Source organism: Pangasianodon hypophthalmus, chromosome 16, assembly GCF_027358585.1.
Source record: "Pangasianodon hypophthalmus isolate fPanHyp1 chromosome 16, fPanHyp1.pri, whole genome shotgun sequence".
NCBI lineage: Eukaryota > Metazoa > Chordata > Actinopteri > Siluriformes > Pangasiidae > Pangasianodon > Pangasianodon hypophthalmus.
In genome coordinates, this window is record NC_069725.1 from 20,819,862 (window position 1) to 20,847,845 (window position 27,984).

Consider the following 27,984-nt stretch of genomic DNA (forward strand, 5'->3'; position numbering starts at 1 on the left):
GCTGAGAAGATTGCCATCACACTGCAACACTTGTGTATGTTTGCCAGATCAATTTTAATCACACATACGAAACAAATACAGTTGAGAACAAAGTAATATGCTCCTATTTATAATGAAAACACTCCTTACAAAATATAATATATCAACATAAAAAGCTATAAATAAATAAATAGTTATAGATCTTAAATTGTATGATAAGGTACTGCTTTCACATTAAAAAAATATTACACATTGTGGAATTAGCCCATTTAAATAGGCAATAGGTACCATTTTTACACTTCTCAAAGAGATATTACTGATGAACTTGCTGCTGGTCCTGACACTGGAATTGCTGACTACACCAGTCACCAGTGTGTAACATTAAAAATGCTACTTATTCCTGCTGCTTTAAGGATACACAAACTATTTCAATCCAATTATCAGTAAAATATGATATAATAAAGGTGAACACTGGGGAATCTTGTAAAAAGATGACAGAACTATACTGACTACACATGATTTATTCCTTACTCTACGTTTACGCTATGATTTGATGGATATGACTGCTTTATTTTCGCCCTTGCTTGATACCATCTTAATACATAACAAATAAATGAGCACTTTGTGCTGAATTCAAACACAACATAAAAAAGGAGTGAATAATGAATGAATAATGAATAAAATAAAGTGTAAAAATAAATAACCAAGTAAAACACAACTCTAAAAAATTACCCTCTGTATGAGGGCAACAAAGCAGAGCACAGTCTTGTATCTTGCCTCATTTGTCCGCTTACTGAATCTTCCATTTCTTCTACAATGCCCATTTACACTACCATATTTACTGGTGATACAGTATGCTGTTGTAACACTCTAGAATATATACATTTAGCTTATATTAATTACAGAATGAGTAGAAGGAAGAACATCAAGAGGTAATCCTAAACTAATAACCAAACCTCACATCCACATGAACAGTCAGTGCGCCCTAAATACATAAATGCTGCCACCAAGTGGCAATGCAATAACAGTACCTACTTCAATCTCCAGTCTATGACATAAAACATTTAATAGCATCCTACTTCTACTTGGTCCTCCACAATGGTCACAGATAATGAGCAAGATAAGTATTGAGGCACATGAGTATAAATTTCAGGTGTCCAGATTAGGGACCGGCTCTTTGGAGTGGTCGTTGTACATGAATGTCTCCTCTATATTGAAGTCAGGAGGTAGGTGGTCCTTGTGGAGTTCCATGTGTGACGAGACCATCTTCAGCGTTGAGAAGTACAGGCCGCACACAGTGCAGCGGTACATCAAAGCACCAGCGTGTGTCTTCAAGTGGCAGATCATGGTGGAGCGGCCACGGAAAAAGCGCAGGCACACCTTGCACTGGTATGGCTTCTCTCCTGTGTGGATGCGAAGGTGGTAGGTGAACTCGCCGGAGTGTGCGAAACGCTTGCCGCAATACCTGCAGCGGTACCACTTCTGTTTCAGAACTGCACCCGTTTGAGGGCAACCAGAAGAGCTGCCATTCTGTAAAAGTCCAGCAGGAAATGGCATACCAGCTTGAATCATTTTGTCTGGTATAAATGTGCCCATATTAAAGCCTAGGCCACCAAGTTTTCCCATGACCCCTGGCTCCAGTGGGGAGGAAGAAGAGGAAGAAAACTCCAGTGGCTGGTCTGCCTTGCGCTTGGCAGGCCATGTATGGGGCTCACTAGGGTGCGTGCTCAGGTGGTAGTGGAAGGCTGCGTCTGAAGGGAAAGTCTGAGGACACAAGAAGCACTGAAACTCACCCTGTCCTTCTGTACTGCTCTCCTGACTGCCTTCATCCTCTTTGCCTACTCCCCCTTGTTCAGCATGCATGGCTAAGTGTGTGTCAAGTAGAGGCCGCTCCAGGAAGGGACAGGCACACTGTGGGCAGGAGTGGATTACAAGGAGGTGTGTTAGCGTGTGCCACAGAAGAGCACATCGCGTGGGTTGGGTTGACTGGCACACACCACAGCGCAATGTCCGCAAACACACGTGACCATGTACATGCTCCCTGACAGCCTGAAAGGACATATAGTTAAGAGATTAAGAAGGGCATATTTTATCATTATTATATACACAGAAAAGGACAACATGCACTACAATACAAACCTAGCATGTATTAATTTTCTTTAGAAAAATGCCCAGATTCCCACGCATAATAGGAAATCACTTCCCATGACATTTTCATATATATATGACAGGTGCTGCTCCCAGAAGGTCACCAGATGTATTTAACATTAGAGTCAACAGAACAATCCTTAACTACTGATTATTGCCTGTCTATAACACACACACAATACATTCTTCAAGTATTTATGTTTTCTGAAGTATACAAATGTACAGTATAATTTTAGATTAGTTCAACTCAATGCCACAACTAAAGAATATGAATGAAGTTCAAAATTTCAAGGATTGTATAACACCTAAACCCATAAAATCTTGTCAGAATTGATAAGTGATTCTCAGGTAAAATAAAGGCAAACGAATAATGGGACAAATAAATTAGAGCTGGTGAGAGTTCATTAGTGGAACACAAACATTTTTGATAATCATTTAACCACCTTCAGACAACAAAATGAAAGCACCAACCTTTAAATCCTTAGGAATGGATTTAGTGCATACAGCACAGTGCAGTTCCTCTCCAGGCCCCTGAGTGGCATTGTTAAATTGCTCTGGCATTTGGGGGACGCATCGGGCCACTGACTGGCGCCTGTGACGGATCAGTTCAGCCTCGGTGCAGAACTGCAACTCACATATCTCGCAGGAAAACAACAGGATGCCCACGTGTGTGAGGGCATGAGCAATGCTGGACGCACGGTCAGGGAAAGAAGTGCCGCACACCCGGCAGCTGCCCATCTCAGACAGGTGCGTCTCTGCATGAGAACGTAAGACACTGTTATCTGCTTGCAGCAACACTCCACAGGTTTTACAGGGCTGTGATGATGGTGCCAACTGGCCTTCATTTGCCAAGGTACCACTTCCGCCATTCTCTATGCACATCAAGTCTTCGTCGTCTTCGTCTTCTTCAATGTAATTTTCTTCATCGTCACTCAGTTCAATTACATCCCCTGCCAGTGCTCTCCACTGCTCTCCATCCTCTGGAGGGTCATCATGGAGGCTCCTTTTTTCTGCATCATCTTCCTCTCCAAACAAAATGTCATCTTTGACTGCCCCAACCCCAAGTCCAACACCTCCTTCGACAACTCTAAGCTGCAGGCTATCCAGTGGGTCACCAGAGGAGGAGGATGGTGCGCAGGTTTCCCCCCCAGCCTGTGCTGATGAGTCAGGAATGGAACACACTTCAGGAAGTGCTGGTTTGTTACCATTAATGATGGCTTGCTCCTCTGAGCTGTGGTTCCCATCCACTTTCTCTTCCTCCTGTTCAGTTTTAAGCTGCAAAGTGAGAGCTGGGAGGATCTCGGAAGCCTGAGAGTGGTGGTTATCCAATGAGCTCTGTTTGTTTTTTGCCAGCTGGTTATAGCTCAGATGTAGCTGAAAGCCATCCTCCGCTTTAGGCGAGTGGGAGAGTGAGAGGGGGGGCACATGAGAGCGGCTTACCCTGTTTCCTCTGCTTTGAGGGAGAGGAGAAGGTGCTACAGGAGTGGGAGCAGCAGGAGATGACAGAGAAGAGCAGGATGCCACGGATGAAGAGCACATGGAGGCATGTATGGTGGTAGCAGGGGTCATGTCCGTTTCCACATCTCCATCTGAGCTCTTCATATCTGGGAAAGTGGCATGGCAAGCCCGTACCAATTCCCTGACACCCAGTCGTTCCGCCAACTCGTACAGCACACCGACATCTATCAGATCAGTGAGGATCTCGCCCGTGTAAATGAAAGTCAACACTTTCTCAAAGTTGGTTGCAGAGATGAAGTCCAAAGAAAACGTGGGAGGAGTCCCACTCTGGCCATACGGGCCCCTAGATAACAGGCTGCTGAAGTGAGAGCTTGCACATGCAAGGACGGCACGATGTGCAGGGAAGGATCGACCTCCAACCTGCAGAACCACGTCGCAGAGGAGCCGTGACAGGCGGCAGCGGTTGAGCTCGGATAGAAGCAGGGCCGCATGGCCTGACCTCTGCAGCCGGATCCGCATGCCTGCCAGCGCGGCGTTGACCTCAGTTCAACTGCAACACATCCAGAGATAACTCATGTAAGATTAAAATTTGCTTCATGTTTAAAAATTCCTAATGTTCATATCTTATGATCAATTTAACTGCAACAGAAGATGTTATCTTAAGAAAGAGTTTCCCAAATTGTTCCTGGAGTATTGTCTCCTGTCCTGCATATTTTAGTGAGTTCCCTGATCTAACACACACACACACACTCCAACTCAGAAAGAGCTGTTTAAAATGCTGAGTAGTTGAATCAGGGGTGATTGGAGCAGGGAAAATACTAAAACTTATAATAGGGAAAATACTCAACCCTTGTTGTGTTGAAATTGGTCCACTACCCAAATAATTTCTCGTCAATGGCGGCCCCTTTTCAAACACATAACAACAGATGAGTAACAACAATTACCCTACTGAAAACTTGGTCTGACCAGATACAAGAACACAGGCCAAGCCGGTCAAGCTGATAGACCATCTTTACAAGTCAGAAAGTTACTTTCCTGCATCCTTTTGTCTTGAATAAATGTATCAATAAATGTTTGCGATTTTCTAAGTGCCTTACTGTTGTGTTATTTTCTTAAATTACAAGGTGGCACAGTGGTGCAGTGAGTAGCTTTCTCACCTCACACCTCCAGAGACCCTGGTTCGATCTCAACCACTGCATGTGTGGAATTTCTGTGCATGTTCACCCTGTGGGTTTTCCTTCTGCTTCTCCAATTTCATCCCAACTCCCAAAAACTTGTCCATAGGTAGTCTTGCTACTTAGGTGTGCATGGTGCCCTATTATGGATTCACATCCCATTTAATGTGTCCCTGTGCCATGCCCTGTACGCTCGGCGCTCCGGGATAGGCGCCAAATCGACCACAACCCTGACCAGGATAAAGTGTTTACTAAATGTGAATGAATGAATGAATGAACTTGTCTACTATGTAGCATTAGTAGCTGTAAATCAGAAGCTGTTTCCTTTCTACCAGCTTTTACCATCTGGTAAAGATGATCTACTAGCCTCACTCAGGGTTATAGTACACCTATGACAAAATGGCCAAAAAGTGTGAGAACCTTTTAACTGAGGACCACAGCCATTTCTGAAGTAACTAGCCTTGGTAGCCACCTGTAACAGCCAATAAGATGTGACCAGTGCTCGAGCATCTCTTGTCAGTGATCTGAATTCCTCGCGCGACGAGGAAAAAAAAACACTAGAATGAGCTACAAACTTTTACCACAGACACAAGAAGCATCTGACAATAAAACACCCGTTAACATTAAAGTACATGTTAATATACTTTTAAAAAGGTAGGTTTCGCGAAGAAAGTAATTAAAACAAAACGTTAAACGCTTACTAGAAACCAAATGTTGTAAATTACGCTAATGGTTTTATATTTAAAAGGGAAAAAAACAGTTCGCTATCTCATAAACATAATATAGCTTGCTAGTTAGCTAGCTAGCGAGTCTACCGTCCCACAGCAAGTTAGCTAGCTAGCTAGCAAACAAAGGAGAATGTTTTACCTGTAGCTATACTTTTTCAAGTATATTACAAAAAATAAAATATCACAGAAAGGCTGTTTTGAATACGAAAAAAAACAGTAAAGCAGCCAAACTACCCAAGTCACGTCAGCTAATTAGAAACCTGGCCTCATGTTAGCACTGTATAAGGTAGCTCTATGATGCACTGGCTGCTAGACACCAGTTTAGCAACCCAGAAGCTAAGCTGCTAGCTAGGAAGCTAGCTTAGCATTAAAATTCAAGTGTAGTAGACCTGTGCTGAGCAGTGTTAGCTAATGTTAACTGGCTTACTACTATCTGTAAATATAGAATACAAATTTTCTGTTTACCCACAGAGTGGCGGTAGTTTGTTTTCAGAGGAGAGTATTCCAGGTTGTTGTTGTTATTGTTGTTGTTGTTGTTTTTATCAGCTCAGGCTCCTTTCTTCCCGGACCATGATGGCTAGCTGGCTAATACACACTGAGCCAAAGCCCTTGCCGGCTACTGAACTGGAATGAGCAGCCAGATGTGAGAGCATGGTTTACATTCCTTATGAAAACTGCAAGCATTCTTAAAATTGCATAGAACTGCATTTAGCTAACCCAGCCAAGTAGCAAGGTTCACAACAAACACATATATACTCTAAAAATAAAATGTAGGGTTCTGTGTAATGAGATATATTTGGGACAACAAAGCACTTCACTTTAATGGTTCTTCAAAAAATGTGCATCCTTCATCCTGGCTGTGATGAGTGGCACCGTGAAAATATAAGAAATCTCAGCAGAATAGAGCATGAAGTAGGACTAAAACTATAGGCCTACCATCAAACAGTTCCTACCAGTGCTGCTGTAGATCTTAATTTCATGTACACCAAAAAAAAAATCCATACACCTACATGACATCATGTCATAATCATTTAATCTTAAGAAATTTAATAAAGAAGAAACTTAGGAAAAGTCAAGAAAGCAAAGTTGCTCTAAAAAGAAAAGTCTAACCTTAATCATTAAGTCAAACTTAATGAAGATGTGGAAAATCCACCTTTAATCTACTCTGCATCCAAAATATGATCAGTCTCTGGTACAGATAAGAGGAGTCCAATTAAATGCTGTCATATGATCATATTTATTCATTCATTCATTCATTCATTCATCTATTCATCTTCAGTAGCCACTTTTTCCTGGTCAGGGTCACAGTGGAACCGGAGCGCACACACATTCAAACAATCATTCACACCTTGTTTTGGGACGTAGGAGAAAACATGAGAACCTGGAGGAAACCCACACAGACACAGGGAGAATATATGAAATGAATCCGAACTCTGGATCAAACCCTCGAGTTGTGTGACGACAGCGCTACCCGCTCCACCACCGTGCCACCCTCAGTCATAATGTTGTCAAATATACAAATTGCCAATAATTAACAAAAGTCCTTTAGGGACTGGATACAACACAAAGGTTCACAGACAAATTTGCTGATAAAATTGATAGGTTTTGGTCAAACCACATTTTTGCACAAGATGCAGTAGGGAAGTTTGGTTAGGTTGTGGTGCACCTACATATTGACTCATCCAAAGATGTTTCTGATGACATGTAATAGTGTACATATGACAGTATACAATTCCACACATTGCCTTTGCATAAAAAATGTCCCTTTACCTTAGTTAAACTCAAACAACCACAAATTAATTAAATTTAAATATGGTTTTCAGACCTAAAAAATGTTAGCCAAAAAAAGTTAACAAAAAGTTGAAAGATTTAAGTTTATTAATTCTAGTATTCAGAAACGTTGCACAATGACAAATACTATTCTTTCCCCATACAAACACAGTGGTCTCATTTATGTTGCTTATTATGAGGAACAGTTTTATGAGTCATACAGTAATGTTGAATACATCTGCTCAGATTGCTTGGAGAAGCTCTCTAGGCTACATTTGTCTTTAATAGATATATAATTAGCATGTATTATATTGCTTTTGATTTGTTGAAACAGTATCTGTATTTGATTTCAAGCTGGCTTGGTAATTTTATTTCATACATTGACAAGAACATTTTTTTGCCTTCTCTGAGGAACCTAAATGTACGTATATGAATGAGGACAGAGCAAAACATCCACAGAGAGAGACGTACATAGCTTTTTAACAAAATGAAATAAAAACTGTTGTTTTTTTCCCCAGAAAGAATCTTTGTCTGTCCATGAAGTCTTTCCAAGTTATGAGACCCTTCTCCTGGAATTGTTACGTCCAAGACTTGTGATGCTACTTTTGCGGGAGAGGATGGGAGTGGGCGCAGTGGGTGAGGTTTCGCTGGGGCAGCCATGTTGGCGAAGAATATCCACACACTCTTGGCTTCCAGCTTGTTGTGCCAGCATTAAAGCTGTTTGGCCTTGAGGATTCTTTGCTTTCACATCACTACCATACTACACAGAGAAACAGACAAAAAAAACACTTAAAAACCCATCATTCAAAATGACAAAAAAAGTAACATCCATTTTTTTGGAGAGAAAAAATTGGGAGGAAGAGATTGGTGAGGTAATAACTGTTTATAGCTGCTATAACTTGCAAGTTGTTTCTCAGACATTCCACAACATTAAACATAACTATAAATAGATAAGAAGTATGATGCGTTATTCTTGAATAAATAAACAGTTGCGATTGTTCTCAAGTTGCTGTGGTATAAGAGGAATATAATGCTTCAGGATGCGCTATTATAGGAAAATAATCAACTTTGGAGAGCTAAGTAGATTTGTGTTGGGCTGTATAACACCAACCCTTCACTGATTAGTTTCCTATAACACGCCCCGTCTTGTTTGACTCCTTAAATTACTCATGTAACAATCAGCAGCTATTACTGCACCTGAGAGTGTATTTTTATTATCATTATATCCCCACTGTCTGTAAACCCTTACCCAGACTAGGAGCTGAGTCATGACCACATCTCCAAGTTGGCAGGCTGCATGTAAGGGGCTCTGAGACTGCAGTGGAACATTGAGCTGCTCCTTGGTGCTGTGGGCCAAGAGCAGCAGGAGCCTGGGAAGATCTTTGCTGGTGACGGCACTGAGGAGCTGTGATGATGTCACCTCACCTGGGCTCTCGTCCTGAGTTGGCAAGGGTGCCACAAACACCTTCTGCTCATATTTAGCCCGGATCCAAGACTCCCTCTGCTCTCTGGGTTGAACGCCAAAAAAAAGGCACAGGGAAAGGATGTTATCTGGGAAGACCTTTTGTGAGTGTTTGAACAGGCTTTGTAGATTTCCAGTTTTTTTTTTTTTTTTTATCATTTAATGGAACAGTAGATGGCAGTGAGGCTTTTTGTCTACTACTCAACTAAATATACTGTTCATATATATATATATATATATATATATATATATATATATATATATATATATATATAAAATGATTGTAAAAATCATTCTCCAAATAGGCTGCGTTATGGATGCTGACTGAAAGGTAGGTTTGTTTTTGCTTTCACTTTTTTACTCACTAGTAGGCCTTAGATATGAGAAAGCATAATTTTACTTAAAAGTCACATGTGACATGAGCTTGGAGGGGATTCATTGGACAAATTATTGTTGATGAATTAAGTACACTTTGTGTACTGAAACTGCGATTCCCACAAGACCAACATTAACCTAATTAGAATGCAATTACAGTTTTAGGTTCCCTGGGGCTTTAAAATGGTTTTGCCCTGGGTTATGAACAGCAGCATCAGAAGAATCATTTGCAGTAAATTACTATACCTTTAACTGTAAAGAAACCAAGAGGTCCTGCTCACCTTGTCGCCTCACGCGTTGGCTTTTGGCGCCCTTGTGTACATTTTTCCCAAGTACTGTTGGCCATGTGATTGCCTATTGCCATAAGCACCTTGGTGAGCTCACTAGGCCAGTCGTCCAGGTCCAAGGAACGGACTCGGGACAAGTGTGTCCCGAGATTCCTGTGAATTCCTGAGCACTCAATACAAATCAGTGCTCCCAAATTTAGACTTGCCCAGGTGGGATCTGGTGGGATAGGGAGAAGTAAATTATCTCTTGAGTATACTAGACACTCTCTCTGTACACAATGGTTGGATTATTCATCTGATTTGGTGATACAGCAAAAAAAAAAAGAAACGTACATGGTGCATCACAATCCACACACAGATCGTTTCCTTTGGCATTGCGAATGGCTTGTAGTGCCACAGCTTCACTCTGGCTGCTTCTCCGAGGCTGGCCCACACATATACAGATGCATTGGTCAGATCAGTATTTTCTGTCATCTGAAGAAACTGATGATGTTTACAATTCATGGTCAAACCAACCTTATTTCTACTTTCACACAGTTGCAGAGAAGCAAGGATTTGGCTCTCAATGGCTTGCACCCAGGCATCCCTGTCCTCCTGATTCTGGGTGTCAAAGTGCCAGCTCTGTCCTGTGCTTGATATGATGATAAAGTCTGCGTTCTCCTCCTCTGCAAGGAGCAGGCAATATTTATTTACCAGAGAGGAAGTAATCAATGGAAGACACTCACTGAACTCCTCAGATTAATATATTATTTTCTCATTATAGTGACATGAGCCAGAGAGAGGAAGAGAAAGAAGGACAGAGACAGAGTGAAAGATGACTGTAGTGGTGCAATCCATTTGCAGTAATCTAATGATGTGTCGTCATGACTGAGGGATGAAAAACATCAACACAGTGCAGAGCAACAGCCAGTCACACTGAGTTCAACTGTACACCTCATCCACACTGCATCTTATTACCTGTTCTGTTAATGTTTCTCAAGCTACCAAAGCTTTTCAATTTCCACATTTTGCGCTTGGCTTGCAGTGCAAGAAATTAGCCCAGGGCAGCAGAGGACAAAGAAAGAGGGAAGGGGAAGAGAAAAGGAGAGAAGCAAGAGAAGACATAAGTCATAGAAAACAGTTTAACTGTGTTAAATCTTCACAGACACAAGGAAGAGGAGGCAAAGAGCATAGGACAAGCAGGGAAATTCATCAGGTTTCAAGTAATGGAATCCTTTCAGAATGAATTATCATTAGCTTGTTTTTATAATCTTCTAATCATATTTGGAGAGGTTATTAAGCATTCCGTGTGCTTCTCGTGGTGCTCACCATCAGCCTGGCTAGCTGCAGCATCTCCTTTGACGTTCATACTTTTCTTCCTTTTGGTCTTCTTCCTGTCGCTCATGGGGGACGATGGAGGGAGGTCTTTTCCCAGAGAAGGGCTTATAACCCCTTCAATGTTTGATTCTGCTGGATGGAGGCAGGAGGTTAAACATCTAGAAACCAAGCCGTTGTCACATCTTATGGACTTCAGTGAATCAATACATGTTAGATTTATGGAGTTTCTACACATTGAAAAGCTCACTCAGGAATTGTTGTATTAGTTGTAGCTTATTGAAATGCTGTTTTTGCAGACTCTAAGAACCTAATTACGTACCCATGCTTACTGCCTTATTGGACACGGATGAAGGACAGCGTTTGATTTTTTGGTCATCGTGAGATGACATTACAGAGCCACCTGCCTCATCAACAGTCAGAAGATTTGCTGGAAAACATAAGTCACACTCTGTGTGAAGATTTTGGTTTGAGATGATATCTAAAGAAACAGAACATCTCACATTACTCACATGAGGTTCCCCCTTCAGATGCTGGCTTGTCTTTTGAAAGGCCATTGACGCCAGGGGCAGGGGTAGAGGCAGGAGCAGGGCCAGCTGGGGGTGCTGCCCTGTGTAGACGCTTTCCTGGTACTTTCACAGTTACACGCAGGAGTTCCATTTCCTTACCATGGGTGTTCTGCCTATATTCCTGCAAACGGCCACACACTCCAGTTGCTCAATGTGATTCAAATATTAAGATATGTATTCATGTTTTGTTTTTCCTAAGTTTGGGCTAGACAATGTAAGTATCAACTATAAGACAAAAATAATGTGTGCTACAAGTGACTAATGAAAGTGGCCGAGCTGAAATTACAGATGGATTTTGTCCATTAAAATTTCTTGAAGTAAAATATTAATACAGGGTGTTTGGAGCTAAAGGATTAATTCTGCATTTTAAACTTCCATCACATTATTGTTACTCCATGATGTGATGTCTTATGAGAAGGCCTGGCACACAGTCAGCATTCCAGTTCACCTCAGAGGTGTTCAGGTCAGGAATCTGTGTAGGCCACTCAAGTTCTTCCACACCAACCTGGCAAACCATGTCTTTATGGACCTCATTTTATGCATAGAAGCATTGCCATGCTGGGACAGGTTTGGGCCCCTTAGTTCCAGTGAAGGGAAATCTTAAAGCTACAGCATTCATAGACATTCTAGACAATTGTGTGCTTTCAGCTTTGTGGCAGCAGTTTGGGGACGGCCCACTGCTGCCACATATGGGTGACAGCATATGGGTGTGATTGTCAGGTGTCCACAAACTTGGCCATATTGTATATCTGTATTGCTAACCAATAACTTCCAATATTCCATGTAATCTATAATTCCTAGGCCATCTGACATAAAAAATAACTCATGATTTCCAAGGCAGGTCAGAGGACTTTTTTACTACTCCTTTTTTCTTCTGTCCATCAGTAGAAGACAGTGGTTCTCACATTGATGTTTGAATGGTACGTGAGAATGCCGTTGTTGGTGAGTGTGACAAGCTTCTTCTTCCACTCCTTGTTCAGAGAGCGTTCACTGCGTTTCCATAATGTGCCCTGCCAGACGAAACACACATTTCACCATTATGATGATGCTTATTCAGTCAATATCTGTAATTGAACCAAAGCCAAAACAGTTACCATTTGAATGAAATACATAGCTGGCAACAATTTAAAAAATATGGAAATTGTATGTGAACCTACATGGCCGAGTTGTTATATCACTCAATATTTACACAATATTTATGACAGCAGGTCCGTGTGATCAGGCACTTTCAATTTACAGTAGATATTTCTCAAATAGTTAAAAGTGTTTTTGCCTCAGTTTTAAATAATGTTTCGTACCTGTCTGATAATAACTGGTTTGCTGCCTCCTGCATCAGCTCTGCTGTCCGTAGTTTTCCTCTCACTATCGCTCCCACGACGGTTCTACAATGGCAGGCATGTGAGATAAAGCATTGACGAAGCACAAAAATACAGATAGACAGAGACAAAATATGGCATGAGGTGAGAGATGAGGTGAGTGATAGAGTGGTTCTTCACTGTCATGTTCAAGTTATTAAACTTCTGATAGCTCTCCTAATATCTCCTCTTTTGCATATTAAGAATTACTTTCTCTCTCCAGCAATCCCTCTTTGATATTGGGTTGAATGTGTTGGGTTTTTAGGCTATTGAGACTGAAGAACTAACCGTGAACAAGGAGGTCCGGCGGCGTGGTACATTTCGCTGAGAGCCTCCCTCTCCTCCTGCCACTCCCCGTATTTCTCTGTGACTTATCACAGGGGTGGAGGGCAAAGAGGAGGAATAATCACTACTCTGACCCCCATTACTGGCCTGAGAGAGGGGGAGGACACACAGAGAGAGACAGAAAAGATAGAGGGATGTTAAATGGAACACATACAGAATGAGGGGATCGAGCAGACAAACACAGAAAGAATGGGGCCATTCAAATTGCTGCCATTGTGAGAAAGTCTCCCATTTTGACAGATTTGTTTTTTCTTTAGAAAAAATTCTACTAAAAACTTTAATTGCGTTTGTGATAATTAATGATTTTTACAGCAGAAATGAATGGAAGACATGAATGAATTCCCTGGATAATCTGGCTATGGAGATGGGGATTTTTGTCTGCACAGCACAGTTTTTTTGTGTCCATTTTACTGAAGCATTCAACAAATGCAAGATATTCTGCCATGACTAAGGGCTGAATTCAGAGTTGGTGAATTTCTTTTAAGTTCAAAAGTTAAGTCATTATTTATGTGGGGAAAGTTCCTCGCATCTAGAGACTGTTTACTAAGGTAGTTATGCTAATATTCTGTGTGGCCCATTAAGATTATTTAAATGATCTTAGTGTAGTTCACATCTCAGAGTTTGTATGAATTTTCTGAAAAAATAGAAATGTTGGAAGCAGGGTTTATAAAATAGTGTCTAGACCACAGCCTTTAAATACAAGCACTTGCCTTTAACCCCCAAAATTCACAGTATAGAAAATGCAGACTGAAGAAGCAGATTATGCTTTTTATTTGTTGTCAAATGTAATTCAGTGTAACAATTTAAAAATGAAAAATGAAAAGAGGAATACGATATATGAATGAGAAGATTTATAAGCATTCAGATAAACATCTAATAATCACTGCAATTTTGGTTTAAATTAATAATATGTCTTCCTCCCTCATTATTCAACAGCTTAAAAATAGCAATTGATCCAGCATATCCTATTGTTTTTGATTTATTTTTATTTTTACATCATTCTCCAACAGTTAATTGTGTCAACTTAATGAAGCCGTGAGATGCTAAATTGATTTAACATTTTAGAATTTCAGCATGACATATTGTGAGACAGAGACAGAGGCATTGAACTAAATACTTCTCCAAACTTAGGCAGAAGAAATATAAGCTTAAAAATAAGTCCAAGGTCAGAATTGAGACACTCCTCTGTTTTGGACAAGCTCTGGCCACATGTGCAGTTACTGCACAGCTGCCTGAATAGCATAGTCTGTAGTTACGTCTGAGGCCTGAATAGACATATGCACACTTGATATTAACACCGCACTAAGCATGCATAACTCAACTCTGAATACAGCCCTAAAAGATCAGGGCACTGATAAGCCAGACATTTTGTGCAAGACAGACATTGCCAGATTGCTAAACACTGTGACCAATTGAACCCAATTAATTCTGTACAGATTACTCTGTACCCACATCAAGACCACGCAATGAGTCTGATATGAAATACATGTGTTCAAACAATGTCTAACAGTTGTATGATAGTACCTGTCCTAATAATGGAGCAGACACAGGCGTGGAGGCTCCAGAGTGGCTGGGGGAGTTGGGTAGGGACTTGCAGGATGCTAGATGGCTGGCTTGCTTCTTACCTGCTACTATCTTCTGGCACACTGCATGGTGAATGGTTGGATTAGTGAATCAAAAATAGAACTATGATATGGAAGTAATGTGGATCTAAAAGGACTAGAGATTAAATTTCAGCTCAGCCCACTCATGGGATTGCTTTATAAGCCAGATAAATGGATGCCCATTGAATTCATTTCAACAGAGATCTTTCAAACAGGCTATCTATTTGAATTATTTTCCTTAAATAATTTTGTGTGTTTTCCAAAATCCTGAAGGTGAAATTTAATTGGTCCTAGCCCCAGTATTTTATTTCACTATTCTGAGGAGATCCTAACCTTCAGTGAAGACTCGGTCCACGTTCAGTCCATAGGTGGCACAGGTCTCATAATAGGTACAGCGTCGCACATCTGCACAAAGCTGTTGTACCCGCTTATCCTCAATAACACGAACATTAGTGCTGCTAATCTTATCTGGATAGAAAAGCACATTGACACCTTGACAGTAAGTACCTCAAAGCTTCTTCTTGTCCGTATTAAAACTTTCATAAGGTAAGGTTTTGAAATCCTGTACCTTGTGTGCCCACTACTATGAGCGGGATGTCTGCAGTGTTGCGGTGAGCTCCCAGTTCACTGAAGTTCTTATACACATCTTGGAAGCTGGCCTCGTTTTCCAGGCTAAACACCATGATAACTGCATCTACCCAGTTGCTGAACTATAATTCAATATTTGACAATTATACAGGAAGATGTATGATTACATGAGCTAGAGTGCACATAAAATTATTATTTGGAGACAATTTGCTTAAAGGATGCACACGAACAAAGAAAAAAAACACTTGAAAACCTGTGCAGTGGGAAGGCTGGATTCCTCTCGAATCAGTAACAAGTTACTCTGACCATCAACCAACACCTCTTTCTTATATCTCCCACCTAAAAGGGGAAAAGAGAAACTGAAATATATGCTAGATAGTAACAGCCTTGTAGATGTGTTTCTCCACCAACAAGGTGCTACTGCTGATTCTGAAGTCTTCTATAGCCTGACCTTCAACTGTTCTGCACTTTTCTGTGCCAATAGTAGTTTTGTTTCAGCACCTCAATACTGCTGATCTGCATCCAAGAACTGGTGATGTCATGGGTTTGGGAATGCCATAATTTTGTGACCAAGACAAATCCCAAGAACACTGGGCCTGAGGTGGAAATGCACCCTGGATGGGATGCCACACCTTCACACCTAGGGGCAATTTAGAGTAGCCACCTAGCACCAGTTTTTAGAACCGGGGACCCTGGGGCTGTAAAACAGCAACACTACCCGTTACACCAACATTTCACCCCTGTATTTTTGTTTTGCACATATTTTGTTGTCTATGGTGATATCTTTGTGCTGTTTATAGACACTAAAAGATTTGACATAGGATGATGAAATTTGTAAAACCCTTAATGTTATCATTTTTAAATGTCCACATCTGACTACATATATGACTATATTATGGAAAACTGGTAGAAATGCACACTAGTTTTTTTTATTATTTAGTTATTTGCTGTTTCCTTGATGTGGCACTGGCTCCCATACAGGCACCTTATGAGCAGAAAAGAAGTATTAGCATGTTGCTACATGTTCTTTAGATCCAGTTTTATATATATATATTTATAAATTGACCAATTTGCAGCAACTTAACAATAATGAAACCATAAATACTGTAAGTTTATAGTCTCTTTAGATCATTACTGGATAATAAACTAATAGTGCAGAGAACTACTGGACAAAAAAAAAAAAAAAAAATCTAGCCTAACCCTAGCTAACCACGACTGGTTTCATGTGCAGTCTCTTTATGTAATCGATTGGTTGGTAGTACTTTCTTACCTTCATGTGACTCAAGGGGAAGATAACTTCCTGTGATAAACCTGTTTACCAGGGCAGACTTTCCACTCCGCATGCTACCCAGCACACCCTGTATGAAGATATACTTAGATCAACTAAGAGTATTCATTTGTAACAAAAAGACAATTGAAATTCTCCTTCAGAGTTATCAGTATCAGAAGCATGAAGCAAAAATATTTTCTTGCTCGATAAAATTGACCTAACATTGAGTTTCTTTTTTTAGTCTTTAAGATAGTGTTAGCAAGCTCATAATTATTTTTTAGCACAAGAATGTCAGATAAACAAAAAGAACCACAAGAAGAATCACCAGTGTTACAGTGATGATTATAAAGTCATCTTACCAGTCTCAGCTCTGGTATAGAACGATTTAAGGTCCATTCCTGACTGTTAGCACAGGAAGCTGCAGACAGAATAAAAGACATAGACACTGAAACTTACTGAAACAATAAGCATACATGGCATATTTAGTAATAACCTAATGCTCAAAGTTGGCAGGATGTCTGAGTGTACTGAATCCACAACGCAGCATATCTTAAGCAAGTGTACATAAGACCTACATGTTGCGTGTCTTGACGAAAGTCAATTTAAGACACAAATAAGAGTAAGTTAAATTTCACCTTAATTGCAGCCTAAAAACTATTATCCTTTACCCACATGTAATAATGTTTAAAAGAAAGCTAATGGATAATGGAAGAACAGATCAAATGATTGCATTCCATTAGAATCCACAGTTTTCTCTAAACATAATGTTCTCTGTTTTCAAATGTCATACAGTTTCAAGATTGGTTAAAATCAGCTCCTGAAATCTGAACTTCGGCATAGGTCTACACTTAATGTAGACTAAGGTAAGATGTCCATAATTTTTGGAACTGCAAAGGTTTAAAAAAAAAAAGAAAAGAATGAAAGAAACCAGAAGAAAAAGACAGTCTTTTTTTGGCTTTTTGGCCAGATGAGTAACAGCTTTCATCCTACAGATACTCCCTCTGTCTCTCTCCCTTTCTCTGTGAAGACTGGCTCAGCCCAGCTGTTTCACTGTCACCAGTGACTGATAGAGAATTCTGCTGTCTTCCTTGTGATCATCTCATCCATGACTGCCCAGCTGTGGCTTGCTATGGACATGTAAAGGGGTAACTGAGATGCTTTGTCTCATGGCACTATAATTTGTGACTTACAAAACAAGGGAGATGATACACCTTCAAGCCTTTATGCACTGTCTGGTCTCTACTCATGGGCAAAAGGTTGAGATAAAGAGAGGTTACTAAACCCACTATCCACCACTTCCTCTGTGAAACACCAGTGCTTTACATACAGAGAATGTCCCCTCTTAAAAAAAACCCACCCACTCAAATTCAGCTTGGTCTTTGAGGGCATTATGAGACAGGGCCAGACAGTAAGACCCTTATGCAGACACCAAGCCCTCTATATACAGCCGTGTATCCGGAGCGCCTGGATGAAAAAGAATGCTCTATGTGTCACATTCTAAAGCCTGCATTTTTTTATTTCCTCTCTTTTTGGATGCTTTTCAAAAGACTCCCTTACCCCATACACACACACACACACACACACACACCCATACAACCCCGCTCTTTCTCATTCATTGGGCTGGGGACTCTCTCAGAGGCATCATGCAGCCATACAACAGGCAGCTCCATCTGCCTGTTGCCATGACAACCCCACCTCCAGCTGCTCTGTCAGCTCGCCCGGAGGACACATACGTAAATATTTTTGTGCGCGCATGCGTTGAGTTTACACACAGACACACACTTACACACACATATCAGTGCACACAGTTCATGGACCACACACACAACACAGACCCATCTTTACTGACACATTACTGAGCCATATTTATGTATTTCAGGATAACAGTCAAATTCTTTGTTCTTACGTGATGTGATTTTACAATCTCGTAAAAACAATCGTATCAGAAAAGTTGCGGCTTTTGAAGCAGTCTACTTGCTATCCACAAATTTGACTATATGATCATTTAACACTCTCAAAAAGTTCAATGTACATAATCATTTTAAATAGGCTTTTTTTTTTTCTTCATACTCCCGATTTTAACAGTATCTCACTGATGGTCTGCCAGATCAAAATTTTTGATGCTCAAAGTACTAGCTATATTTCAACACTTTTATTTAATAATAATAATAAAAGGACTGGTTAATAAAGAAGCAAAGAGAAATCAGGAAGTAAAAATTAGGACATGGTATGAAACTGGAGATTTCAGTATGAAAAGAGTAGAAGCTGCCACAAAAAAATATTTGGTATGAGAACAGGCAGTGGGTGGGATATCAAAGATGGGATTAGGATGTGTTAGTCTGTAATTGCACAGGCTTTGGCAGGTATTGTCAAATTTGTTTGCCATTCCAATTGTTCTGAATCAGGCACAAGGACAGTGGGGAAGGTGATAATGTAGAAAAGACTCAGATGTCTTTATCTACTGCCACAGCTCCTGGTTTTACTACAAGTAACATTTAAATTTCTTAAATGTGAGCAGTTTCCTGTTTCATGAGTTCAAAGACGAAGGACTGTTATTGTCCCATAAATTATATACTATATACAGTTTTTAAATATAGCAAGTCAAAATTAATTTTATATGGTTTGTTGGGTCCTGCCCATATCTAGCATTTGTCTCTGTACCAAAGATATGGAAAAGCCAAATTGTCCTATGGAAATACGGAAAGCCGACGTGTCCTTTCATTGAACGTGTGCAACAAGTATACACTGTGCTGTGTTTTTGCATGCACGTAGAGTTGCTAGTATCGAAATCATGAATGGATGTGGAGGTGGTGCTTTCCTACCTTCATCTTCACTGGATTCTTTCTGTGAGGAGCTAGGAACTTGGGGTACCATACCAGCGCTTGATGGGACTTGAGTGCTCTTGGTAAAAATGCCACTAATAAATCTGAGCATTTTGCGGTCACGAGTCGAGGTCCCCTGCAACTGACCTGTCCTGAAGTCTGATGTCATTTGACCACCTTTTCCTTTCAGAAGGTCCTCAGACAGGCAGTTCAGGTCACTGTTGTCCAGGGTACGACTCTTCCCTTTGCGCTGGGGCTTGGAAACCACAGTGACAGGAGCTGGAAGAGATGTAGACCCTGACTTCAGTCTCTCTGCTCTTGGGCTTTGGGTCCGCATGGCTATCACAGCTTCTGTAGACATTTTAACCCTGGTGCCTCCTTTCTGATCTTCCTGATTGGGTTTGGCCTCACACACAGCCCAGGAGGCTCTAAATGTGCTGGGAGCAGGGCTGGCAGGGGACTGGATCCTGGTCCTGCTGTCTTTACGATCCAGGCTCTTAGAGGAAGCATGGATGCTGTCTCTGGCCTCCCTTAACTCACGACTACTGAGGGCACCACTGTGTGTCTTTAGAAGGGAAACGGGTCGCTTGTTAACACGTCCTACACCATCGTTTGTGCCTGGGGGTTGGGTTGGTTCAGCTGCATCCTTGGATATAGATGTGTGAGATGCTCCTGTGGCTTCTCTTGCCCCACCGTTTTCTGCAGTGGATGAGGTTATTGATTTTTGCCTGTCACTGGGTTGTGCACCATCTGTAAAAAGTGCTTTATGGTCCCTGGGGCATGGAAGTATTTCCTGTTCTGTTTTGAGCTGGGTACCTTTCCTTGCTTCTGGCTCAATGACCTCCTCTTTTTTCTGTTGTTTCAGATCCCTGTAGCTTGAGTCTGCATTTGGAGATAATTGTTTTCCTCCGGCCTGACTTGTGGCCCCCTCCACACTTTGCCTGGCCTTTTCCATCCCATGATCTTCAGTTGTCTCCACCTTCACCAAGGTTAGGGAGATGAGGTAGGTGGTTTTATGCTGTGATACACCAGTTTGCTCCATGAGGTCCAAGTTGGGTAGACACATAGACACAAACATAGATTAAGCTGATCTGTGGTGATCAGATATTCTATTTTGATCCCAACTGATAAAAAGATTGAAAGACATTTTGATGAGCATTAGAGGAGGAGAGAAGAAGGTTTGAATTGTTGTTTTTCCTGTAGACTGGACCAAATAGCTACTTATGTCCTTTGTGCTTGTTAGCTTAACTGTTAGTCTTCCACATATCTTAAAACCTCAGAATCTTCATTCCCCTGTGATTGGGATTGTTCTTCAGTTTTAAGACATTTGAGCACACTGGAACACTGCAACCACAACCTTCCTAACCTTCAGGTTGATGACACATGGACATCTAGTGTGATGGACAGGAAAATTACATCTTGTTTTTGCCTGTAGATTGAGGCATGTTGTTTGCAGCCATACACCACAGTGTGGATATTGCTAGACAGACAGTAGAGATAAAGAGAGGTGAAGCAAGCAAGAAGACTACCTGACACATGGATCAGAGAGAGAGAAGCTTAGGGTAAATCCAGAGAGAACAATTCCAGGCTCTCCACGGACAGTCTATCCATTACGCTTCCTGTGATCTGAGATTTCTGCCATGCGCTTCAAGCAGGATGGATATTAATACAGCAGGCTTCAGTGTCAAGTACCTGGTGCACAAAATGAATGTGCATCCTTGGGGTCCTTGTGCCAGAAAAACTTAGTCTTAGATCAGTCATCTGCCTCGAGCACAGGAATTTCTCAAATCCCTATGCTTTTCCTAGTGCCCACACTCCACAGATCAGAGCTGGAAAACCTCGCTCCTCTCTCCATCTCTCTCCTCTCCCTCTGCCTGCCTGCCCTTGTCAACAGCCAGACAGCGCACAGCCTCTGCTTTCCACAGAAATTCCCCCCTCCCCGTCTTTCTCTCTCTTCCTCCCTCTCTCCATCCTTTCTCTCTCTCTCTCCCTCTATCACTGGAAAAAGGGATAGGCAGTGATGTGCTGTGGGAAGAGGCGGGCACACCACTTCAAGGAACGAAAGCCAATAAAATGCTGGTGAAGCAAAGGGGCGGAGTCACAGAAAAACTAATCAACAAATGAGAAAAAAATCTAAAAGCAGCTAATCAAGACAGCAAAATCAGTAGAACATCTACGTCTTTTTTTATATACAAACAGCAGCATTGTGCTTCATTTATCGTTGAGCGTAGTTTGCAAGCTGCGGTATCCACCCACTACCCCCTCCCAGACGCTGAGGCAGCCTGTTACCAAGGTATTCTGGAGCATAAACTCCACCTCCTTACACCGGCTCTGGCTAGTCTCTCTATTTAATCTCTATCATCAGCCCAGTCTGGTCTCTTTTTTTGTTGACACCTACTGCATGTGTTAGATACTTTTAAGGATTTGTGGCTGCCACTGAATGACTACTTGGTGGTTGGGATAGGACTAATCATTACTGCTTCAATTCATCAGCATTTTCAGTTACTAAAGTATCGATTCTCCACTAAAGAGAAAATGCAGTGGATTACAGTGGGTTCTTTGTGGCATCTTTGCACTTGACCTTCTGTGTTATTAATGCACTGTGCTGGCAGAATATGTAGTTTTAATGTAGTTTTTTATGAACTGTTGTGGAGAGATATCGTGTGTGCAGCATGGATATAAGCAGAAGTGAAAATTTATTCTTATTAGACAGTCACGCATTGTAGGCTATATGATGTATATGAAAATGTTGATTTTGTGTCTCCACTATATTCACAAATCAGTAAACAGTACTACTGATTTAACATAGGAGGGCAAAAGTGTAACACTTTCAGCAGGACATTAATAGCAACATTTCACAATAAGAAATATCTTATTGTGCTCAGAGCACTTGACAAGTAAGCCTTTTTCACACTGTAGAGCTGAACAGCCCCATTCAGACCTGGTATTAACATCCTTCTTGAGTGACAGACAACTATAAACACAGGTTTGAATGAAGTCAGATGCACTTGTTCTAAGGATCACTCAGACCACTGAATACATAAGGCCATATTAAATTGCTAATGCATCTCAATGCATCCCGGAAAACGGCAAAAGATTGCGTAGCCACCAGAGTTGCCAGGTTCATGGTTTTGACATGGAATTGTGGTACTGTTCAGCCATGCTACTGATACAGATAACAAGTTGCTTTTTTATGAATGGCTTGGATGTTTTGCATATATTATGTTATATTACGTTAATTAAATCACTATATAAAAACATACATACTGGCCAAGCAAGGTCTCTTTGCATATGTGTGCTTCTTGTTATAATTCTTAACATCTGCTGTGCTTGGTACGTGACATTATCTCAAGTATTTTGAAACAAAACTCTTGAAAACTAAATGGGATTCTGTGAACTCCCTTTAACCTGGTGACAAGATCTTGCTCCAAAAGGCTCACTGTGTGGTAGTTTTCAAAAGTTTATTTTCCTGCTGGAAACCAGCTCACAGAGGTGTGTAGAGCCAGTCAGAAAGCAGCCTTCAACATTTTGATGTTTGTGGCCAGAAAATTACAAAAGATATCAGAGACTCTGTATCCCGTGGGCAGGGTATTTGAAGCTAAGACTACACTTTGACAAAATGCAACTCATCTTTTAGTTCAATTTTTACTTTATCTTTTCACTTGTGTGGTTGTGTGTGGTTTGTGTGATTGAAGTCATACAAAACAGAGTAAATTATTAGCTGAGCAATATCTATACAAAATGCCACAAAGCCAATGACACTGTGAGTCTGATTTTTAGCAACCAATCTGAGCATCTGACAGTTTAATTAGAAAATGCCATCTGATGGCTTAATACAGGCTACCCTTTATTTAAGTTTTGGTATTGGCTGAGTCTGGTGACAACAGATTTGTTTTGGTAGATTTGGCAACTTTGCTACTGAGGTAATACACTCACTAGTGGTCACTAAAGACAGATTACAGACACATAAAAATACCATATGTACATTACTTCCTCCTTCAGAGCATACTCTTAACACAGTTCAGATGGTGTTATGGCCAGAGATATAAACACTCCCACTAATTTCAATAACAATTCACAAAATGCACACAATCTCAACTCCTCCATATTGTCAGTCAACAGAATGTGAGGTGACATCAACCAGTTCCACATATTCGATACTTACACAGGATGATGACGTGAACCCAGTACATCACTTCCTGATTTCACTGTCATTTTTCTCAGTATTTTCTAGTCCTGATTTCACAGTACAACAGATAAAGAAAAAGAACCTGTAATCATGCACACACACTAGTCTGTGCTGGCAAGCAGCCTTGGCAACCATTTTGCCCTAAAGTGAAAGAGAGGTTGTAGTTTGCCTACAGGCTAGTATGATATGTAGTACCCTCTGTTTTACTTAAAGAAATTGGGTCATGGTTATTGAATCAGTCTTGCTATTTGCTGATGGGAAGTGTGTTTTGTGTATACCAGTTGATTCTTACAGCAAATAACCACAGACTCATGGCAAGGAGGGGTTTACAGTCTACATGCATAGTGAATGCTAAACATCAGCATGTGGATGCCCACAGTTCAGCAGTAAAACTCCACAGTGCTTCACATCTAAGTAATGCTTGTACTGGGCTTAAATTATTCTTGTATTCTACGTGTTTATAGCAGTTTATGTTAAGAGCTGTTATTTAGACTTGTATCAGAATCAGATCTACTGTGTCTATACGTCTGATTTCTAACTTTGCTCTGTTTTGTTGAAAAATACTATAGATTTTGCATTCTTCCAGTCCTTTGTGTTTAGTAATCATTGCTAAAAAGATCATATTCCTTCAATCACCCTTTCAGTCTCATAGCAGTAAGCACTATTTAAATGTCTCGTTCTCGAATGGCAACACCTCTGTCTCCAGGATTACCGTAGCACTTCACTCCATTAATTTTTTCTTTATTAATTGCTAGTAGCTTCTTTCTTCTTTTTACAATCTGTGGATGGTATTGAACAACCATTTAGATGTTTATTAAGTGTTAATCATTAATGGCACACTGCTGGTGTTCAGTCCAGCAGTGATCCCAGTCAATTAAGTATGACAAGGTTGGCCGCATGCCTCAAATCAAGAAAAAGTGCACTGCAGAGATGGTGTTTCAGCTGTAATCTGTCTGATGCTGTTTTCAGCTAGAACAGCAGTAATTACACATAGGAGAGGAAGTAGTCGGAGGAGGAAGTGAATTATGGTGTGTGGGTCTGAACGACCAAATGAAAGTCAAATTAACCATTGTCACAGGATCCTTTGACCGCTTGACCCTTTCAAACGTGTGTGTATCTGGTAATGTGTAATTGAAATGTAAATTACCCTTCCCCGTATTGGACATCCGTCTCTTGTCTGGTGAAAACTACAGTACAATGCATAAGACCAGAGTTTAAAAAACACAACAACAAAAACTATACGTGACATTAGAAGGTGTCATGTATTTTTGTTTCTTTATTTTATTTTAAATATAGAGTGCAAACTTGACGTGACAGATGGCGTCTGAGATGGAGAGGAAGTGGCTTTTGGGGCAGCGAGACAGGAAGTGGGCCCATACAAAAGCCTGCTACCAAGACTACATGTGAGAGATAATCTTGCAACACAAGCCTTTTAACGTTCATATCCACAAGCGTGATTAAGTATGTTGACTGAAGGGACCCATCAGCTAATAATGTAATGGATAAGCAATTCTACTTGATGAGCCGTAGTGAGCCTGCAGTGCACACAGGAAGTGATGTGGCTGATAATACTGCATTACCGGCACATGGTTTCTGGGAGATCACCTCACTCTGTCCCTGACGAGCAGACTCATTACGTCGTTTTCCTCTTAACACTAACAGTAGACTTAACATCCGATGTATTTTATGCAAAAATAATCAAGTCAACATAAACACTCCAGCTGGGTGATTGCATAAGAAAACCAACAATGTGAAATGAACACCATTTAAATCCTAGAGTCACAGTGACATTTTACTCAGTGAACACATGCCTTTTGAGACTGAGGTTTGGAACCACTTGGAAATAGACTATGTAGGAATTTTACATTTGGTACATCCTGGCTGATGAAAGATAACATGAATTTTTTGTATGTGTGTACTGTGTAGACACTAATTGACAGCATTTCCTCATTTATGCAACATTACACTGATCCACAGACTTCCAGACTAATGGCTGCAAGCAAGATATACTCCCTATATACCATCAACTAAATATAGATAGAATGCAATCTGACACCAGATGTTCCAAATTATGGCAACTCTAATTTCAGTCAATCTCCATTTTTAATATAACATTTTCATTATTAAATCACCACACATGCAGGGAAGAAGAAATGAGCAAAATAAATATGACTGCACAGAAACACCTGAAGCACCTACCTAAAAAAGGCACAGGCAAGGCAACTTGACCCAGATACTGAAGTCTCAGCATATACTCCTCTACATTACATCAAACTCAGTGATGCTCTGCTTATTCCTACTTAGATATATTTTTGACTTTAGAAATAAGCGTTGGGGATGTTCTTTTTCTTTCCTGATTTACAGACACTCAAGCAAATCTTTGCCATCTTGCAGGAACTGATTAGCAGGTAGGATGAAAAAGAACAGACTCACCGTATAAATTTGTTTTTATAAACATCAGGTGGACTCACCTTGCACGCTGTGGATGTAAACCTTCAGGCCAGTCCTGAGCTGCTGGTCCTCGACCCTCTCCAGCTGTTTCAACACTTTGTTGAGGGTGTTCTGTAGGCTTTCATGGCGCTTTACTTCAGCCCGAATTGCACTTGAATGTGCCACCTTAGTTGAATTATGCATGTTCATTCAGGTGAGTCTGTCTAAAACATCCAAATTTATCCCCGCAACCCATTGGTACGTTCAACTTCTTTTCCCATACTCTCTCTCATAAGCAGAAGCAGCAAGTCATTTCAATGTCAGACATGAAGTACAGCAGAAAAGCAATTCAGCTTGCATGAATTTCCTCTGTGTGCATCTGAGTTCACTTCCTGATTTCAAACAGCTTTGTACTCTCGTAGTCTGTTCTCACAAACAGGACTTTGCGGTGAATTCACTTCAACTGAAAGGAAAAACGCATCAAAGCGTACTTTTTTTTTTCTCAGCAGTTTCCCCAGACGAGAGAATGTGCTTATTTAGTTTATTTAGTAGGCAAATAAATACACATTATAGGCCAAAAAGGTAAAGATTATTTTAGGAAGAATAAGGACTTCTTAAAATCAACTCTGATTTACATGTACACTGTATTAATATTTCTGTCATTACAATTGCCTTTGGTGGTTGAAATGCACTGGTACAAAATAACCTTGTAAAGACATTCATTACAAACACACTGGAAAATGTAATCCGTTTGCCTATAAATACGCTCGTAGGTTTTTTTTTTTAGTTTGTCCCTCTGGGGAAATCCTTTAAAGGTTATATTCCCTTAGAAATGGAGAATCAGGCAGTGTGGTGGTGCAGCAGATAGTGGTGCTGCCTCAAAGCTCCAGAGTCCCCATTTCAATCTTGAGTTTGTTTTACTGTCTGTGCACTGTTTTGCATGTTCTCTCCACGTTTGTGTGCATTTCCTCCAGGTTCCCTGACTGGAACTTTAGCTACTGCACTAGTGATTTGAAGTGTGTGTCAAAAAGACATGGCACTTGCAGGCTGTTTTCCTGTAATGAATGATATTTGAAGCCTTTTTTAGGAATTGCTTTGAGAATAGGTCCAGTTGTTTTGTTTTGGTTGTTTTTGTGCAGTCTATACTCAGGCATGTACAGGAATATTTCATCTCAAAGCCACAACACCACCTGTTTAAATAAACGTGAAACTTCCCCATTTACAGAGTGATGTCAGTGACCAGTGTAAAGTACCGTGTCTCTACTTTTAAATTAGTTTATAGCAGTATTGGCTTTAGGTCGGTTAATATACACACAGTACTTGGTTAAATCTATAACAGTGACCATACTAATCTGTTTTGAAAAGGTTATTACAGTTATCACTAACATTACAGTTATCACTAATGTTAGCCGCCTGGCTTTAGTTAGCTTGTTGCTAACTCGCTATTGGCTACTGGCTAGCTTGTTGCTAAGGTACATGCTGTTGTGTGCTGCTGTTGCTGTGCTGCAATTTCCGTCCAGAATATTGCATGATTGTTTGAAGTTCACTAAAGTAGAAAAACAACAATATTATACATAACAATGTATATACACTTAGGCCTGTAACTGTAAAAGCACAGGCGAAGTAGCTTTCTATGAGCTTTACGTGCTCTGACAGAGCAAATTAAAGATACGCTTTTGTGGAGGATTTCCATTTTTTTCCATTTCGCACGTCGAACCAATTATTTCAACTTGCAGATTGCGATTTACAAGGCAACACATACGCAGCAACAGGCCTTGAAGGCAGCATTGCCCACAATGCAGTGTCACACTTTTGAGATTCTTTCTCGTTATTTCTGGATACCAAGTGATTATTCGAGGTCTCCTCATTACTATATAGTAAATGGTAATTTATGAAAGGTGGAATCTTCCAGATTTATCCAAGAGGTCCTCACTGCAGCCTGTATAGCGCAATGATGCATTGGATCGAATATGTTCCGGATGTTGTAATACGCATGCGCCGTAGAAGGTTTCGAGAACATCATGAATGTTTAATCATGCATGCGCTCATACATGCGCAAATTTATTTTGACAGGACAGTGGGAGAAAAATGATGGATTGCTCGATGGCAGAGACAG

General features: G+C 40.6%; 2 protein-coding genes and 1 long non-coding RNA gene across 12 annotated transcripts; 1 reads left to right on the forward strand and 2 right to left on the reverse strand.

Moving 5' to 3' along the window:
* Nucleotides 1-80: 80 nt before the first annotated feature.
* LOC113530420 (zinc finger and BTB domain-containing protein 39) lies at nt 81-6,097 on the reverse strand. 4 transcript variants are annotated; one of them, XM_026920372.3, is made up of 3 exons: nt 5,958-6,097; nt 2,599-4,135; nt 81-2,028 (listed from the first exon to the last, which is right to left on the reverse strand). In XM_026920372.3, the coding sequence occupies exons 2-3, from the start codon at nt 4,102-4,104 to the stop codon at nt 1,129-1,131; spliced, it is 2,406 nt and encodes an 801-aa protein (XP_026776173.1). In that variant the 5' UTR covers nt 4,105-4,135; nt 5,958-6,097; the 3' UTR covers nt 81-1,128. The 4 variants fall into 4 exon arrangements, with proteins under 4 accessions (XP_026776173.1, XP_026776171.1, XP_026776175.1 ...); XM_026920370.3 differs by having other exon boundaries at nt 5,954-6,094; XM_026920374.3 differs by lacking the exon at nt 5,958-6,097 and adding an exon at nt 5,628-5,855.
* LOC117599265 (uncharacterized) lies at nt 5,310-8,263 on the forward strand. 2 transcript variants are annotated; one of them, XR_004579728.2, is made up of 3 exons: nt 5,310-5,414; nt 6,035-6,131; nt 7,777-8,263. It is a non-coding gene; the product is annotated as an uncharacterized LOC117599265 (long non-coding RNA). The 2 variants fall into 2 exon arrangements; XR_008304133.1 differs by lacking the exon at nt 5,310-5,414 and having other exon boundaries at nt 5,996-6,131.
* On the reverse strand, nt 7,349-27,982 carry agap2 (ArfGAP with GTPase domain, ankyrin repeat and PH domain 2). 6 transcript variants are annotated; one of them, XM_026920368.3, is made up of 19 exons: nt 25,910-27,982; nt 16,787-16,845; nt 16,428-16,515; nt 15,411-15,496; nt 15,138-15,279; nt 14,903-15,037; nt 14,490-14,611; nt 12,909-13,052; nt 12,564-12,647; nt 12,171-12,275; nt 11,209-11,386; nt 11,019-11,126; nt 10,691-10,831; nt 10,340-10,399; nt 9,899-10,047; nt 9,716-9,806; nt 9,377-9,599; nt 8,508-8,766; nt 7,349-8,018 (listed from the first exon to the last, which is right to left on the reverse strand). In XM_026920368.3, the coding sequence occupies exons 1-19, from the start codon at nt 26,076-26,078 to the stop codon at nt 7,812-7,814; spliced, it is 2,550 nt and encodes an 849-aa protein (XP_026776169.2). In that variant the 5' UTR covers nt 26,079-27,982; the 3' UTR covers nt 7,349-7,811. The 6 variants fall into 6 exon arrangements, with proteins under 6 accessions (XP_026776169.2, XP_026776164.3, XP_026776165.3 ...); XM_026920363.3 differs by lacking the exon at nt 25,910-27,982 and adding an exon at nt 19,250-21,261; XM_026920364.3 differs by lacking the exon at nt 25,910-27,982 and adding an exon at nt 19,250-21,256 and having other exon boundaries at nt 10,691-10,828.
* Nucleotides 27,983-27,984: the final 2 nt, after the last annotated feature.

Coding starts and splice junctions, on each gene's coding strand:
- agap2 (XM_026920363.3), bottom strand. CDS start 20,327: ATGTTTGTGTCTATGTGTCTACCCAACTTGGACCTCATGGAGCAAACT. Junction 10,832..11,018: donor CAATAAGGCAGTAAGCATGG/GTACGTAATTAG, acceptor GCCTCCATCCAG/CAGAATCAAACATTGAAGGG. Junction 9,600..9,715: donor TGTGGATTGTGATGCACCAT/GTACGTTTCTTT, acceptor CTATCCCACCAG/ATCCCACCTGGGCAAGTCTA.
- LOC113530420 (XM_026920372.3), bottom strand. CDS start 4,104: ATGCGGATCCGGCTGCAGAGGTCAGGCCATGCGGCCCTGCTTCTATCC. Junction 2,029..2,598: donor CCATTCCTAAGGATTTAAAG/GTTGGTGCTTTC, acceptor ATGTCCTTTCAG/GCTGTCAGGGAGCATGTACA.